This window comes from Equus asinus, chromosome 20, assembly GCF_041296235.1.
Source record: "Equus asinus isolate D_3611 breed Donkey chromosome 20, EquAss-T2T_v2, whole genome shotgun sequence".
NCBI classification, from domain to species: Eukaryota; Metazoa; Chordata; class Mammalia; order Perissodactyla; family Equidae; genus Equus; species Equus asinus.
Window position 1 is genome coordinate 112,014,985 of NC_091809.1, and position 17,286 is coordinate 112,032,270.

A 17,286-nucleotide genomic window follows, 5' to 3' on the forward strand; every position below is an offset into this window, starting at 1 on the left:
TGTAAAGAATTTCAACAAATCACTAATAAAAAGACAGACAACCTAACAAAAATTAAGCAAAAAACTTGGAGATTTCACAAAAGAGGATATCCAAACGGTTAATAAGAATATGAAAGCTCATCATCATTTGTCATCAGGGAACTGCAAATTAAAACCACAAAGAAATACCACCATAAAACCACCACAGAGGCTAAAATTAGAAAGACAAAGAATACGAAGGGTCGAAAGAGATGTGAGCGGCTGGAACTCTGAATCACTCTGGTGCGAGGAGAAACTCACAACCACTGGGAAGTCTGCTTGGCAGTACTAAGCTAACACACACCCTGTGACGCGGCAACACTGCTCCCAGACACATACGCCACAGAAGGAGATGCTTATGTTCACCACAGACACGTGCGAGAATATCATAGCAGCTTTATTCATAATATCCCCAAACTATAAACAACCCAATGTCAACCGTCAGGAGAAGGGACAAACTGTGGTATATTCATACAATGGGATATTACACAACAATAAAAAGGAACAAAATACGGCTACATACAGCAACATTAATGAATCTCAGCCACACAATGTTACTGAAAAAAGACAAACCCAAAAGAGTATACAGGCTGTAGGATTCTATTTATATTCTTCACTTTTATGAAGGTCAAATACAAACAAAACTGATCTATGATAACAGAAGTCAGAAAAGTGCCTTCTATCTGGGGAGGTGGGTATTTGAGTCTGAGTAGTGGTTACCCAGGTGTAGACATATATCACATGGTTGGGGTGTGTGTGTATAAATTAATCAATCCAGGCAAGAGAGGATGGGGTCAAACCAAAGCAGACAGACTTTCTGACAGAAGTTGGGACACTTTCTCCAACATAATAAGGAAAACAAGGTGGGTTCAGACATTGGCAGTTTTGTCAGTTTGATGGTAGAAAAATGAAAGAGCTCGTGCTTCAGGTTTTTATTTCCTCAGTCTCATGAGCTGAGGTCATAAGCAGAGTTTGGGAACTTTCAGCATAAAGCAAGCTGGTAAACTGAGAACTGGTCTCAGATGTATTGGTAGTCCATTGCTGCTGTAACAAGTTCCCATAAGGTCAGTGGCTTGACATAAATTTATCATCTCACAGTATGCAGGTCAGAGCTCCGACACGGGTCTCACTGAGCTAGAATCGAGGTGTTGGCAGAGCTGGATTCTTTTCTGGACGCTCCAGGGGAGGATCCAGTGCCTCGCCTTTTCCTGCTTCCAGAACATTCCTTGGCTCCTGGCCACTCCCTCCCACTTTAAAGCCAGCAGCACTGCACCTCTCTGACCATTCTTCCAAGGTCACAGCCCCCTCGATTCTCGCTTTCTTCTGCCACCTTCTTTCACTTTTAAGAAGCCCTGTGATGACACTGGGCCCACCCAGGAAATCCATGGTAATCTCCTCATGCAAGGTCCTCAGTTTGGCACATCTGCAAAGTCCCTTTGCCACGTAAGGGGACATACTCACAAGTTCTGGGGCCTAGAGCATGGACCTGCTTTGGCAGGTGAGGGGTGGTACTTTTTACCTACCACACCAGGACACTGACACACCAAACCAGTAGTTGTCAAAGTGCGGTTCCCCAGACCAGCAGCATGGGCATCATCTGGCAGTTGTTTGAAATGCAAATTCTTGGGCCAAACTCAGGACTTCTGTAATCAGAAAGTGTGGGAGTGTTGCTCAGCAATCCGTGTTTTCACAAGGCCTCCAGGTGCTTCTGAAGCACAGTGGCATTTGAGAGCCAACACTCTAAGCTCTCGGGGTGGCCCATGGCCACCTCCAACGTCGAGCAGCTTGCTCATCGGGTCATGCGCTGCGAGTGCCATGTAACTTAGCACATCCCACGTGTGCTGTCAAACAAGGTGGGAAGCTTTGCACACAGAATTTTTACTCTACCTAGGAAATAGAATTTGTTACTTTTTATTCCCTATCATATTTACAGTTTTTAAAAAACTGGGTCATTAATGTAGAGAACCAATTCCTTTAAAGAGGAGCCTATGTACTCTATCAAATAAGTAATAGAAAAGCTAGGAAAAAAGAAATGAAAAGAAACTTAAAAATTCTAACTGTGTCACATAATATGGGGAAAAGAAGTGAGAATAATCCTCCACAGAAAGTTTTTAAGAGGCTCTGTTTAAAACATAGTGAAACTCCACATAATGCTGGCCTAAGGGAGCAAGGTTGATACCTACTCTCAACAGTTACCTACATTATAGATGAAAAGATGTCTTCCTATAACACAAAGTTGGAAAACACTAGGTGCGACGTTGGTAATAATGGCTTCTTTCTAAACACACAAAAAATCCTCAAATACCAACCAAAGTAACAGCAACAACAATAACAGCAAATACTTAAATAGCAGTTCTTGCTATGAGCCAGGCACGCTTCTAGTTACATATATTTGCTCATTTAATTCTTACAATAACCTTATGAGAACTTAAGTATCTCATTTTGCTGATAAAGAAACGAGGGATAGAGAGGTTAAGGAACTATTAAAAGTCACACAGCTCATAAGCAGCAGAGCCAGATTCAAAATGGGGCAACTGTCCACCTCATTTTAGAGGTGGGCTCTACAGTCCACCACCAAGCTATACTGCCTCAATTAAAATGAAAGAAATTTCTTGGAAACTATAAAATAGGCATGGGAAAGAGAGAGGTTAGACTAACATTAAAACTAGCTAAAAAGATGGAGCAGAGTGAACTCTAGAAGCTGGCGAGAAACTAAAGATTCCTCCATCCCTGAAGTGTCTGGGAACGGGAGCACAAGTCTAAGACCTTGATTTAGTTCTAACCGTCAAAGGAGCCTTAGAGTGACTGCAGAACACCCAGAGCCACAGAGAAAATACTCATCAGATTGTTCAGGTCTAGAATACCTTCCAAAAGAAGAGAAAGCATTTCGATTCAGAAACAGGAAAACAGTATGTGAAGTGCCAATGTTGAGACCAGAAGTTTACAGAAATTCACTCATTTTAAAATAAGCAGCCAATCAAAAAAGTAATTAATGTCATCCTTCTTTGTTTTGATAAGAGGAACAGTTGGTGAATACGTTAGCATTTAAAGCAGCGTTCACATTAAGAAAAGGTGAGGAGAGAGGAGACGTGCAGCAGAAGACAAATCCCAACATTACAGTTTTGCTGCATTTACCTTCATTTGGACAAGAAAAAAACAGCGGACTTATGACATTCCTGAGACCTCTGTGACTTCTCCAACTCAAAATACCTACACAAAATACATTTTTCTCCTATAAAGATGTATATAAAGTAACTGAAAGATACATGTCCACTTCAGACCCTGAATGGAAGTTATTGTGACAAGGAGAGAACAACAAAGACTCATTAAGACATGGATGCTGAGTGGCGTACTCTGCTCAAGAGCTAAATAATTCACTCTCACAGCAGCCTCTCCATCAGAGTAATTCAAATTCCTGCCATTTCAAAATCACCTTCAGGGCTGCTCATGAATTGTTCAAATCTCTAATGTTAAATCTACTGTAAGACTTGTGCAGAAGGTATTTTTTATTTTCTAGGACTGCAAATTCAAGGAGCTCTGATCCCCATAATCTATGAAGATTTTATTTAAACCTATTTATTTTGAATTATTCCCAAAGGAAATAATTGCCATCACTTTAAAGTTTAAAGCACTGAATACTGTTTTAAATCTGACTGCAGCATCAAAATAACCTGAAAATCTAATTCAAAATCCAAATTCCCAGGTTACCATCCTTGAGCTCATGAATGAGAATCAGTGGGAGCAGAGCTGCAGAATCTGTGGTTTTAATAAGCTCCCAGGAAGGAGCCCAGTAAAGGACTTTACGCTGTCACTTGAGACCGCTGAGACTCAGGCGGCACTTTTAGGAACTTGACAAAATTTAACCATTCCTTATTTTTAAACTGAGTGTTAACTTTGGGATAATTCTAAAAATTTTCATCATCAAATAAACTTTATAATCAAAATATTTCAGTGATTTTAAAAAATCCAATGTTATTTTCTGAACTTCACTTTTTATATATACCCCAAATCAACTAATTTTATGTTTAGACAGCATAAGCAGTTGGCACTTTTAGTACAATCAAGTACCAGCTTCCAAACACTGCAATACAAAACCAGCCCCTCATCCACCAGTGACCCCAATGGCCAGATGATCCCCCATTGAGAACAATGGACAAGGTGCACAAGCACAGTGGCAGGGCATTCATCCGAACGGAAGAAATATCACTCAGCACCATCACAGGCTGGCTGTTGCTGTGCCTGTCTACAGCTCACGCACTGGCCTTTAGAGAGGTAGTAAGTAAGTCTCAAAATTACCAAAAAAGAAAAAAAAAGTCTATCATCTCTTAAATAATCAAGAATTCCTATGATTCCTATCCTGCTTTTTTGTTACATCTGACTTATTCTTTAAAAAAAAAATTTTCTTCTCTTTTCTCTTAACCTTTATCCCTCTTTCTTATCTCCAAAAATACCTCCCTTAACTTTATTGATCTCATTGAGTCACCTGTGCAATAAATTAAATTAGCATTTGCAGCTCTTAAAGAGGAGACAAATTTCTTATAAGTTATCAATAAAGTATTAAATCAAGTAAACTATATTTACCTCAAGAGAACACGTATCATTGAGAAGACTTTATACGTTTACAGTGAATTTAATTAAGATGAGTTTATTTGGGACTTTCCAAAGGAAGTAACCATCTCTAATCAAAGAAGAATGATGCTGAGGATGGAGAAAGAAAAACGCTAACTCTCAGGGCCATTCAGTAAATAGCTGAATAAAAAGTGGAAAAGGAAAGAGTGACCACGTTCAATAAAAGCTTTGACACAAATTTTGTTTTGAAAGGAAAGCTACTTTTTAAAAATAATTATATAATGTCATTAACTGCCATAGAAAGTTACCCTGAGAAAATACACTACCTGGTAAAATAATACGAAATTACACAAACCAAACATTTTATAATTAAAATACAAGTAGTTATATTATGAAGATAAGAAAAATATTTTAGCCCACTTATTTCATGGATAGATCTTTTCATTGTGATACAGTTTTAAATAAACAGCTTTTCTAATAGTAAAAATCAAAACAGAAGGCTAAAAAAGTCCTTTATAAACTATTATAAAGCAGTTCACTAGAAATATTGTTAAGGTTTCTCATAATGTGTCGACAAATGAAGAAATACATTTTGAACTACAATAGCTAGGAACCAGTTAAAACAAAATCCACTAAGAATGACAAGCTTGCTAGGTAAGTTTGACCAAAGTGCTCTGCATAAATTTATTATATTTTATTAGTGATTTTTCTAATAAAGACCTCATATGGAGAAGAAAAAATGTACCGTATGTAAATCAATACACTGTGTTTAATGGATGATTATATTTTAATTATTCTTATAATTTAAACATTTTAGTCACCTGTAATTAAGATTTTAAAGTTTAAAAAATATTAAGGTTTTATAATCTATTTTTTAAAATGTAAAGCTACTAAATCAAAAAACACAATAAGATAAAAATCAGGTTCTACGAATAAATATTTTTAGAGTGACTGCTCCAGGATCATAACACTGACAACACTAATTATCTTTTCCCGTCTTGGCAGTTAGGTTGCATACTGTTTGGGTGACTGATGGGGTAATTTCACTTCATTTTCTCTCAGTTTATTCTGGGCTGTGTAAGAGAAGAATACTAAAATAATTAACACCTCGAAACAAAGTTCTTGATAAAAGTTTTTAGTTGAAATAAAATGTTAAGACCAAAAACCCTCAATTAACTTATACAAGATTCTAGAGCAAACAACTAAACCCCCATCTGCTAAAGGAAAACTTGAACTAAGAATTTCTGATTTAAAAAGATAAGTCATTTGGTATTAATATTAACTATTTTAGGTCTTTTACATATTAAGATCATATACTTTTACGAAGAGCCCTTTTCATCAGCAGTTTGAGCTAACATTACCCCTAATTATCAAAAATATGTGTCTCTATATTTTTACACCATTACATGTTTTATTCCCTAAAAACATTTAATCAACAAGAATTGAAGCAGTCATAAACAGCTAAAATGTATGATAAAACAAATTATTCCAATTCCTTACACCTACAGACATTTTGATCAATTTATTGATAATGGCTTTATATCCAAAAGAACACTAATGTATTTAAATTCATATTTAATCTCAAATATAAACCTTTACCAATAGCAAATACTTTATGTCACTCAACTGGAAAAAGTATGAGACATTATTAATCAACTTTTCTATATGGACATTTTAATAAATTTTAAATCATATTTATGGTTTATATATCACAAGTTATAACTCATATAGATTAAAAGGCTACATATCTTAAATAATTAATAAGAAGTATATCCTTCACCTTGATCACCCGATTTTTTGTTGTTGTTGTTTATAAAATTAATCACAGTTAGCAGGATAGAAATCGCTTTGAGCTTCATGAATGACATCCAAGAGATGGGAAAGGATTAGCTCTCAGTTGCTGCCAGTTATAGCGCCAGGTGGGTTTTTCTGCAGTGAAGGTGTTACCGATAATCCCATTACACTGGTACTAAATCTTGCAGACATCAAAATTATCACCAAGGTTCCTTTTCATCCCATCCTTTCCAAATGACTGGAAGTCGCTTCACCTGAAAGAAGGCGAATCCACATGCAGCTGCTGTTTTAGCAGGCAGCAAACTCCCTGAGAAGGCCAGTCGTGATTCAATTTTGCTGTGCTGGTGGCCCCCTATTCCCTGTCCAATAATACATCTGTTAAAAAATCCTACAGCTACAAATCAAGTTTAATCCTACCAGGGACCTCATGTTGGTCTTGGTCTTCCAAAAAGGCAGCAGGTTCTGCTGTCTATCTCTGCAGCGTCTGGGGAATACCCTTTAAATCCCAGCCCTACTTAGAAGAATAAGCTAAGGATCACAAAACATGACCTCAAAAACCCTGATATGACTATATTCTGACCCAGAGGCATTCATTCTAGATGAAGATTAGAACTTTGCATAATAAGATTACACAGCAAGTGAATGATATCAAGGGACTATCCATATGCAGCCGCCTGGTTTTCTATAGACAGCCTGTGCTCTGCAATATGCAGCGCAGACGAAAAAGAGCTTGGTCTTTCTAGCTGAAATAAAATAGATTCACATAAATTAGCTGGCCATTTCCAGATTCCTAAATCCCCTATTACATCTTTTATTGACAGCTCCTGTGAGGATAGCACAAATGTTATTCCTTTTTATTCTGTGCTTCTGTAACAATCATGCTCTGTAATTGAAATGTACATAGATTATGTCTTGAAATTAACATCTTGTTTGCTGTAATCTTGGATTACAATTGACTGTGTACATAATAAAATTAGGAAATCAATGGATGGCCTTATCATCTCCAAGAAACTAGAGGTATTGTTTAAAGAATAGTTTAACATTTTGCGCCAACATTTGAAATGCAGAAGTCACAGAGAGAAGTCAATAAAAATTTAAGTGAGTAAAAGAATACAACAGGCATCAGCCAATATCCACATAGGTTAGAGTACAGAAAAATTAGCTCATTTCCCTAAAAATTTAGAAAACGTGAAAAATTCAGAGATCTCAAAACCACAGGATTTTCTTTCTAAACCATACTTGAGCAACAAGGTCAATTACACACAAGGTCTCTACTTTTTATAACGTAGGTACAGCAGCAGTATTTCACATAAATCACCTTTATCATTTTATACTTTAAAATATTTAAATAAATTCAAATCAATTGTAATTCAAGGTTTTATAATTCTTAACTACATGTTTTTAAAGTACTTCGTGAAGTAACCTCTCCTTATATTTGAATATATAAAGAGCATTTAAAATGTGTAGAATCCTAGAGATATTTAGAAAACAATACTTTATGCTCAGCTTTTTTCTTCCAAGAAGTTTAAAGCTATACCAGTTCTAAATAAACTTATATGAAAAGAGAGATTCATATACATTCACACAAACCCCTATCCCCAGAAAAATTCTAAGAATGCAAAGAGAAGGAGTTCTTAACTTTAAAAAAAAAGTACTAAGATTTGCCATGGGATTCTTATACAATTAGGCTCCTTGGTACACTCGAAGTATGGCTTATTTGACAAGTTTGGAGGAACATACCACATCCATTACAGTAAGCCATTATCTCCTCATCATCACAATGTCTTTAAGCATATCTACGCAATATCTGATTAAGTACTCAGGAGTCAGGTGACACAATTCTGATTGTTGTATACTGATCAGGCAAACATATACCAACAGTATCAAGGACAGAGCTATAAAAACACTAACTTCAACTACACAGCACATGGACACACTTTGGTTATCTTGATTAGGACATTATTAGAACAATGAGGAATGCAAAAACACACATTTCTGTTATAATATTTATACGTAATCCTTTAGAGCTGCACTGTTCCACAAGGTAGCCACTAGCTATATATGGTACGAAGCACTCGGAATGTGACTAGTCCAAGTTCAGATGTACTGTAAGTAGAAAATATACACTGGACTTTGAAGACTTAGTACAAAAAAAGTAAAATATTTCATATTCATTACTGTTAAAAAGATAACATTTGGGAGACAATGGGTTAAATAAAATATATGGATGATATGTTCTATTTCTGTTGGATAACACTGCTTTAGCAGACCACACATCTTCAACAGTCTATTCCTGAGTGAAGTGAAATTGTACAACTAATAAGAACACCACAGCAGAAGGTGATTATGGAAGAGCAAGCATTCCAGTGTCAAATCTGATAGATAAGCCTGGTAAAGAACAAAATGCCACCATTTTAGCCTCTATTTCATATTTCTAGCTTGAGGATAGTGGGGGAGAAGAAGGGAGTGGCCAAAGTGCCAACCATCACCAAAAAAGAATGATGTTTATAGCTACAAAAATGTTTTAGTCAGGTAAACATAGGTTTTTAGAAAAAAACGTACCTTGAACAACTTCATAAAAGTCTACTAAGTTCTGTGTGTTACCTCTCATTGAGTCCAGTAGATAACAACTTCAAAAAACACGTCTGGCTCTAGAAAGAACCATGATTTTTTTCTAAGGCGTTATAGAGTTGTTTATATTCACATTTTAAAAATACATTATAAGCAATAACTGTAGAGATTTTAAGCATTTAAGTGTATTTTAGAATTTTAGCAAAATAAAAAAGGTCAATTTTATAAATTACTAAAAAGCTGCTTTTCCATTAGTCTTTTCATCATATCCAGGAATGTAGGGGAAAAAAAATCCATTAATAAAAAGGGTTTTAAAGAAACAAGGAAAACTATAGTTAAAATATAAAGCATATACCTAATTTAATTCAAGAAAGTTAATAACTGATTTCGTATGACGACAGACAAGTCATATTACACAATTAAAATACAGTCTATCTTTGTCACACATTGGAATATTATTTCAATATAAACAATAGTATATAAGGTATTAACTCATTTGAAAGTTGCTTTCATAATTATTCTTTTATAACATTTATCTAAAATACTAAGACTAAAGACGAAATATAAGTATCAACAAATAAGGTGGATAAAACCCAAATCAATTCTTTAGAACCTAGCCACGCCACTTTTCCCTATCCTTTTAAAATTACGTAAGTTCCTTCCTTTTCCGGTTACAAGTAACACACAGACACACACAAACACACATAATACTAAAACAAAATAACAACAATAAAAAACTTTCTAACCATCAATAGATGAGCGCAATGATATTCAGTCTAAGTTAATCCCCAGACATCCAAATTCATGAATAAAAATTCATCAGTTTTAAATACACTGAGCCTATTAAGCAAGAACAAAAGCATATGCACAAAAGAGCTTTTAATATATTTCAAAGCCCACAAGAGCCATGGTCTCATTAAAATTATAAATTACACAAACATGGAATGAAGATTCAAACTGCAGTGCAGCTAAGCAGATTACAGAAAACCCCGCGTTCCATATGATAACACACCGTGGCCCTCCCAGATGGGGGCTTGGAACAAAAAGGCCATCCCCGCAGCTAGGGAAAACCTCCTTGTGATCTCTGGTTTCTGTTCCGCAGATGACAGCCAAATAATATGTTGATTATTCTGTTTGTGCTGCTAAGCTTGTAAGATGGAATAAAAGCGATAGGATCTATTGTGAACCCAATGCTAATGTGTTGCTCCACTCATAAATAATACACTGAATTTATTCTGAAACTATCTTTTATCGGAATTTCAGTTTTTAAATGCATGAATTAAAATAAAAGCCAGGATAAAATAATATTTAATTTGATGCTTTAAAGTAAAAAGTGTATGACATGAAACAAATCTAAATGCTGAGTTAAGTCAAGCACGGCCATCTTCTTTGATTTCAGCATTGTGATCACAGACAAAATAGCTTTAAGTAACTGTTCTCATTATGAAATATACATGTAAAATTGAATATTACAATAATCATGAGGTTAATAATATACATTGTTGAAAAGATAAAAACTAAAATACCAAGGCATATAAAAACACTTTCCTGCAATATGAATAACAGCACAGAATCAGAACATATGTCTAAAATATTTCTGAATAAAAAGTATCACATAAGGCCTTATAAATGTTCTTGACTTGTACACAAACGGATGTTCACAAGAAATCCTACTTAAAATAAAAATAACTTAAGAGAAGCTTATAAAAATAATTTTTAAATATAACAACCAGCATTTTATATTGCTTTGGTGACTAAAGCTAAAACTTAGTTCTTCCCTCAATTAAATATCCTAAGCTTTAACAGAACTATACCCAAACGAGCTAACTGGGATTGTATCTGAAAATACTTCACAAAATTTTATATATAATGGATAAACATTTTTATGAATAGTAGTATTGCTAAAAATATTGAAAATTGTAACATTCATTGCCCCCCACCCCCAGAAATTCTTCCCTGAATAATCTAATAGACTCTCTTTAAAAACAAACAAATAAACAAAGCAGTACATTAAAGCTGCAGGTAAGGTAAACATAGATAAATACAGTTGTCTTAAAGGGAGTATTTTGTAGAAAGTATATAATCACGGTCATTAACATAAGTCTACTTCCTTTTTCTGTTTAGAGAATCTAAAAAGCAAAGCAAAATTGCTTAACATGAAAATACAGTCTAAAATTACAAATCTAAAAGGTAAAAACAATAACACTTTCAGAGAAAAACACAGAACATCCTTGAAGTAGATAAATATTTCTTAAACAAAACATAAGAAGCACTAAACATAAATGACAAACTAGACTACTTTAGAGTCATAAACTTCTTTTCATCAAAGGCACTATTAACAGATTGAAAGGCAAACCTCAGAGAGGAAGAAATATTTGCAATAGCTACATTCAATGAAGGACTCATATTCTGATTATATAAAGAACTCCTATAAATCAAAGAAAAAGACAGTCCAACAGAAAAGTGAGCAAAAGAAGTGAACAGGTGCTTCACAAAAGAATAACAAAAGAGTCAATATACATGTAAATATATAATAAACATATGAAAAGGTGTTCAACTTCATTAATCATCAGGGAACCAGAAATTAAAATGATAATCGTTTCCTGCTTTATACCCACTAGAATTTGAAAATGAAAAAGGTGGGGAAAAGACTAAGTGGAGCAACTAGAACTCTCATATGAATGGAACTAGTACAACCATTTTAGAAAACGGTTTGGCAATATTGATTAAAGCTGGACATATACATACTTATGATCCAGTAATTTTGCTCACACATGAATCCTCAAAAGAAACACGTAAATATGCTAATCAAGAAACATGTATGGAAGTGTTTATAGTAGCATTATATGGAAACCACCCAAATGTCCATTAAGAGGATGGATAACAAATCGATACAGTCATATAACGGAATGTAGCCATCAAAATGAACAAACCACAACTACGTGCAACAATGTAGATGAATCTCAACACATAATGTCGAGCAAAGGACCATACATAAAAATAAAAAATTATACTGTGTAATTCTACATATACAAAACCAAGCAAAACTAACCTCTGCTGTTCAAAGCCAGGTAGTGGTTATTGCGCGGGGAGGGACACAGGCTGGAAGGGAGCATGAAGGTGCTCTAGGGCACTAATAACATTCTTTTTCTTTATCGGGGTGCTGGTTACATGGGTGTATTTGGCTTCTGAAAAATTCATTGAGCCATCCACTTATAATATGTGCACTTTTCTGTATCTATAGCTTTCTTTTAAAAGGAGTTTACACACAAATACACAGATAAACAAGGTAGTCAAAATCCTTGTAAGAAATTTAGGAACTGATATAAATATAATCTAAAGGGGAAAACTGACGGTTCTTATACCACTTCTTTGAACAACCAAATTTTCAACTCAGTAGCTAAGTTCCTGGACTCTTATAAATGAAGGTGCAAGAGCCATTCACCCTATTATCTTGCTCCATCCCCCAACCTATAATACGGTATTTTCAGAGATATTTGGGTTTTGTGTCAGAAGTAGCTGCTGCTATTGCTGCTGCTGCTGCTGTTGTAACAGAGCTTCTGAAACAGTCTCAGCCCTGAAAATCTGCCCTCAGGTGGGAAACTCAATTACCACAGAGGGTAAGGCAGTATAAAGAACATGTGTGCGTTTTCCCCTGCTCTCAAATTTCATAAGCTTTTATTTGTTAATTATGAAAGCTTACTACCTAATTTAATAGGAATCTCTTGAAAACTTTGATTTCACTTTTCAATGAAGTTAAAGAAAACACCATTTATTCTTTAATATCAATATCATACAAATTAAATGAAACTTCATGGTATAATAATAAACTATGTATCTCATTATCTCTCACTTAGATATTTTCTCTTATTTCTATACTGGAATCAACACATGAGTTACCACGCTGTTTTCTCATATTGAAAAGATACTTTAAGAAATAAGCTAAAAGTGGGCCAGTCCCGTTGCCTACTGGTTCACCTCCTGGGTGCAGACCTACACCACTGGCAGCGGCTCAGGACAAAAATAGGAAGATTGGCACCAGATGTTAGCTCAGGGCAAATCTTCCTCAGCAAAAAGGAAAGAAAGAAGCTAAAAGAGATCATCAAAAGATTATAGAGTTCATTTTTCAGTTGTAAAACAAATATTTATTCAGTGCTTCCTATCCACCAGGCTTTGGGGATACAGGAGTAAAATTGGCTAATTTCCTGGTAAATATAGTAGGCTTGCCCCTTTCTTTCTCTCTCATTTGATTTACAAATAAAACAAAACTATTTTTATTTTTATTTATTTTTATTTTATCTTTTAATTTTATTTATTTTTTTTGTGAGGAAGATTGGCCTTGAGCTAACATCTGTTGCCAATCTTTCTCTTTTTGCTTGAGGAAGATTGTTGCTGAGCTAACATCTGTGCCAATCTTCCTCTATTTTATGTGGGATGGGCACCACAGCATGGCTTGATGAGCCATGTGTAGGTCTGCACCCAGGATCCAAACCTGTGAACCCCAGGCCGCTGAAGCAGAGCACATGAACTTAACCACCACACCACTGGGCTGGCCCCCAAAACTATTTTTAACTAATAACACATTTACATATTCAAAAGTTAAAAACAATCTAAAAAATATAGACTAAAAGTCCCATCTACACATTTGCACACAGGATTTAGATTTTGTATACCCTTCCAGATTTTCTTTATGCAAATACAAGCAAATACGAACATATATTTTTATTACTGCCTTTACACAAAAAGTAGCTTACTATCACTCTGAACTCAGCTCTTTTCAAATAACAAGTACATTAGAAACTTTCCAAAACTGCCTATAGAGAACACCTGTTCTTTTTTCACAGCTGTAGAGTACTTCATTGTATAGATATGTCATACTTCATTTAACCGTACCCTACACATTAGGGGTATTTCCAATCTTTGCTACCACAATAAAAGCTACAATGAAAACTCCTATACATATCTTATTTTACGAGCACACAAGTACATCTGTAACAAATTCTCAGAGTTGGTACTGAGACAAATGTGTAATTGCATTGGTCTTTCTCTGGAAACTGCCAATTAGTCTTATTCTCATGGCAAAAAAACTACATGAAGCTATTTTTCCCCAGATGTACATGCAAAATTTGTTGACATACTAAGTTTAACAGCAAATGAATCTTCACAAGTTGAAAAAATCTCACTGACATAGGAAATCATCATACTGATGCCTAATGTGCTGGGATAGCAACTGTCTATCTTTCTTCCCAGTAACTCCTGTCATCTAAAAACAAATACACCCCCACACCAGTTATCTTTTAAATTCACTTAAAGTTCAATAGTTTATAATTGGGTAAGGAGTCAAATGCATTTCACTTTTAAATGAATGTTTGCTGGAGCACTTAAATGTTTTCATGAAACCGAATCTGTTGCTTCTATATTTTCCTTTAAAAAGCTATCATTTCAAAGGTGGTTTAATCTTTATGACTGACACTTTCAATACATTGCTTTTATTTCAAGGCCCAAATCAGATATTTTATAATCAGGAAACAACCATCAATGTCCACTGGACCTCCTATTTGAAGGAATCCTTAAGTAAACCTAGTTTTAATATCACTATAACTGCCTTGAGAAAACATCATATGGCAATTTTTAGTCCCCACGTAAGGATATACCAGTAAATACAATCTACGCTGCATTTCCATCATTCAGAAATCAATTGTGAATAACCTCAGGCCCCTGACACAAACTGGCTAGCCTAGTTGCTGGCCCCTAAGTAAATTTTAAAAAGCTGCCACACACTTTACGCCCTTAGTCAGCAGATGGGGTAGAACCATACTAAGCTCTCACCCACACAATGTAAAATGTTAGGCAAATGCTGATTTTAATATGAGTCAATATAATGCACCAACAGCAAAAGACAACAATTACCTAACAAAGGCAAAACAAAAAACACATCAGAAGTAGCACCAAGAACATTAAAGCTTATCAGTCTAGGAGAATTTAGGAGAACAGTCACTATACAGCTTAATGGTCTCTGAGGAAATCACATAAATTCTGTGAAACAACTGATATTCACGAAGACAACGCTGAACCATCAAAAAAAACACCTCCAAATAATACTCAGTTTCTTCTGCTTAAGAAATCAGAAGGGTAAATTTTATATTTTAGAAAATATTCATATAAACAAATTTTGGCACATGAAAGGGTAGGTTCAATTATCCAGAAAACTAATAGAGGAGGAATACACCATTCGTTCCTAACAGCCCAATGAATGAGGAATTACTCACTCAAGGTTAGAATGCATTATGGCTGCCTTTTAGAAGGTGCACTGTGATAAAGTGCAATAACATTTTGGGGGCTTTACACATACAGTTTCCTGTGCTAATCTTGTTCTTGGTTAATAGTCCAAAGAATATCTGATAATTCCTGAAAGCTAGTCAGGCAAATTTTCCATTTAAATGGCTGGACACACTCTTGAAAACGTCCTGATTTCACTTTTCACTTAGCTTTCTTTAGTTGTGACTGCCAAGTGGACAGGTTGGTCTGGTTTTAGCGCCAACTTGCTAAATGGCCTTGTTCAAGTGACTCAATCTCGAGCTCTCCTTAGTTTCTTCATCAGTAAAGTGAAGAGGTCACAGAAAACATGACCTGATGGTGAACAGATGAAGGCACAGAGACTCAGCGCATTAGGTCCGACGTCAGTACCTATGCTGTGTATACACTGTTTTCACACTATCACCAACTATATGCCACTTTACCATACATTTAAGGCTACAGAAAAATAAATTATAATCACTTCAAAATCTTTTCCAATATTTGATATGTGTTACTCTCAGGATGTAATGAATTTAAATTAATTTAAAATACCACTATAATCAATTATCTTTAACCTGAAAATATGACTTTTCTCACATGACACATAAAAAACAACACATAAAATGTAAAAGAATGTTCACGGCAATGTTATTTATAGAAACCAAACACCAGAGACAACCCAAACATCCACCAACAACAGAATGAATAAATTCCGTCATATTCGCTCCAAAGGAACACGTGACAATGAAATGAAATAAACCACATGCAACTACGTGGATGATATGCAAAACACGATGCTGAGTAAGGGAAGAACAGTACCTGATTCCAGACAAAGGTGCTCACCAGCCTCCCGCCCACATCCCACGCCTGGCAACCCAGTGGGCACCCCATAGCCGCACCAGCGGCTGGAGGAGCAGCCAAGCCGCAGCCCAGATGGAAGCATGAATGCGGCACAGTGTCTGGGCTCAGGTCAGTATCCACTAGGAGCTCTGCTGTGCATGGAGGGTCTGGTCCTCAGTTCTACCACCGCAGCCACCTTTCTGTGTCTGTAAGCACAGCTGCCACCTGCCAGGAGCTGCTGGAGGAGCAGTGCAGACCCTAGCACTGAGTGGAGGGCCAACACTGATGCTGGAGGAGGCTGGGACCTGTGTGGAGAGCGAGGACTCCTCCAGCTGACGAAGATGACACGTACCTGAGAGTGCCAAAGTTCAGGCAAAGCTGGAGCTCCAGCACGAGTGGGTGCTGTCACATGGCCTGGGCTGGGAGAAGCCCAAGCACAGCAAGGACATTGCCCTTGTCACCCTCAACCTATCTAAGCAAAACCCGTGAGACCTCTTTAGCAGCCTGAACGTCACAGCCACATTCTACGAGCTCTACTGCAGGAGTCATGACTTTCAAGGAGTTGGCCCAGAGAAAGGACTCAGGGCACACCTCCAGTTGGACCTCCATGCTACTGTAAGGACTGGGCCACATGCTGCCAGGGATTTCCTCCCCCTTCCACCACGCAATGGAGGCTCAGCAATGGTGGCGGCAGGGGTGCCTTCGTGCCTACTGAGAAGGTGCTCTGAGCTTCTGCCCCTGGTCTCACTCTAAGAGACACACTCAGAGAACTGTGACAGCAACAGGTTTGGGGACCAGCAGGCAGTGCAGACTAGATACCTCGCCTGACTCCCCCACCATTCTCTGACAGTGCTGTGAGAGGCCCCATCAGCATAATGCCTTCTGCCCCTGGCCCGGGCCCTTTCCTGAAGAACGCTGTCCCTGCCCAGCCGTCCTTCTAGCCTCCCACTCACCCTGCAAGGCCACCAGCCTGTGCCCTGGCATGTGGATCCCACCCTGATCGCTGCTACATCTAAATTCCTTACAACTCCCCCTGTCCCTAAGCTCCCCAGTGCACTGAAGACAGGCCTCTCTAATCTGACCTGAGATGGCTACATCTTTGTTCCCTTCCCCCCAAAATAACAAACACATTTCCCACAAAAGTATAAAAATATTTATCAAAAAAAGAGCGTGCATATGATTCCATAAAGATTAAAA

General features: G+C 36.6%; 1 protein-coding gene and 1 pseudogene across 24 annotated transcripts in view; one reads left to right on the forward strand and one right to left on the reverse strand.

The window, feature by feature from the left end:
* IMMP1L (inner mitochondrial membrane peptidase subunit 1) overlaps positions 1-17,286 on the reverse strand; it is a 69,976-nt gene that overhangs the window by 34,173 nt on the left and 18,517 nt on the right. For 5 of the 24 annotated variants that reach the window (XM_070491413.1, XM_070491411.1, XM_070491412.1 and 2 more), the window contains one exon: positions 6,368-6,635. The exons of the other annotated variants lie outside the window; for them this stretch is intronic. In XM_070491413.1, the coding sequence (XP_070347514.1) occupies positions 6,368-6,455 (88 nt within the window). In that variant the 5' untranslated portion in view covers positions 6,456-6,635. The remainder of the gene's footprint in view (positions 1-6,367; positions 6,636-17,286) is intronic. 24 annotated transcript variants of the gene reach the window in all.
* On the forward strand, positions 8,090-16,945 carry LOC106845255 (lipid transferase CIDEB pseudogene; annotated as a pseudogene).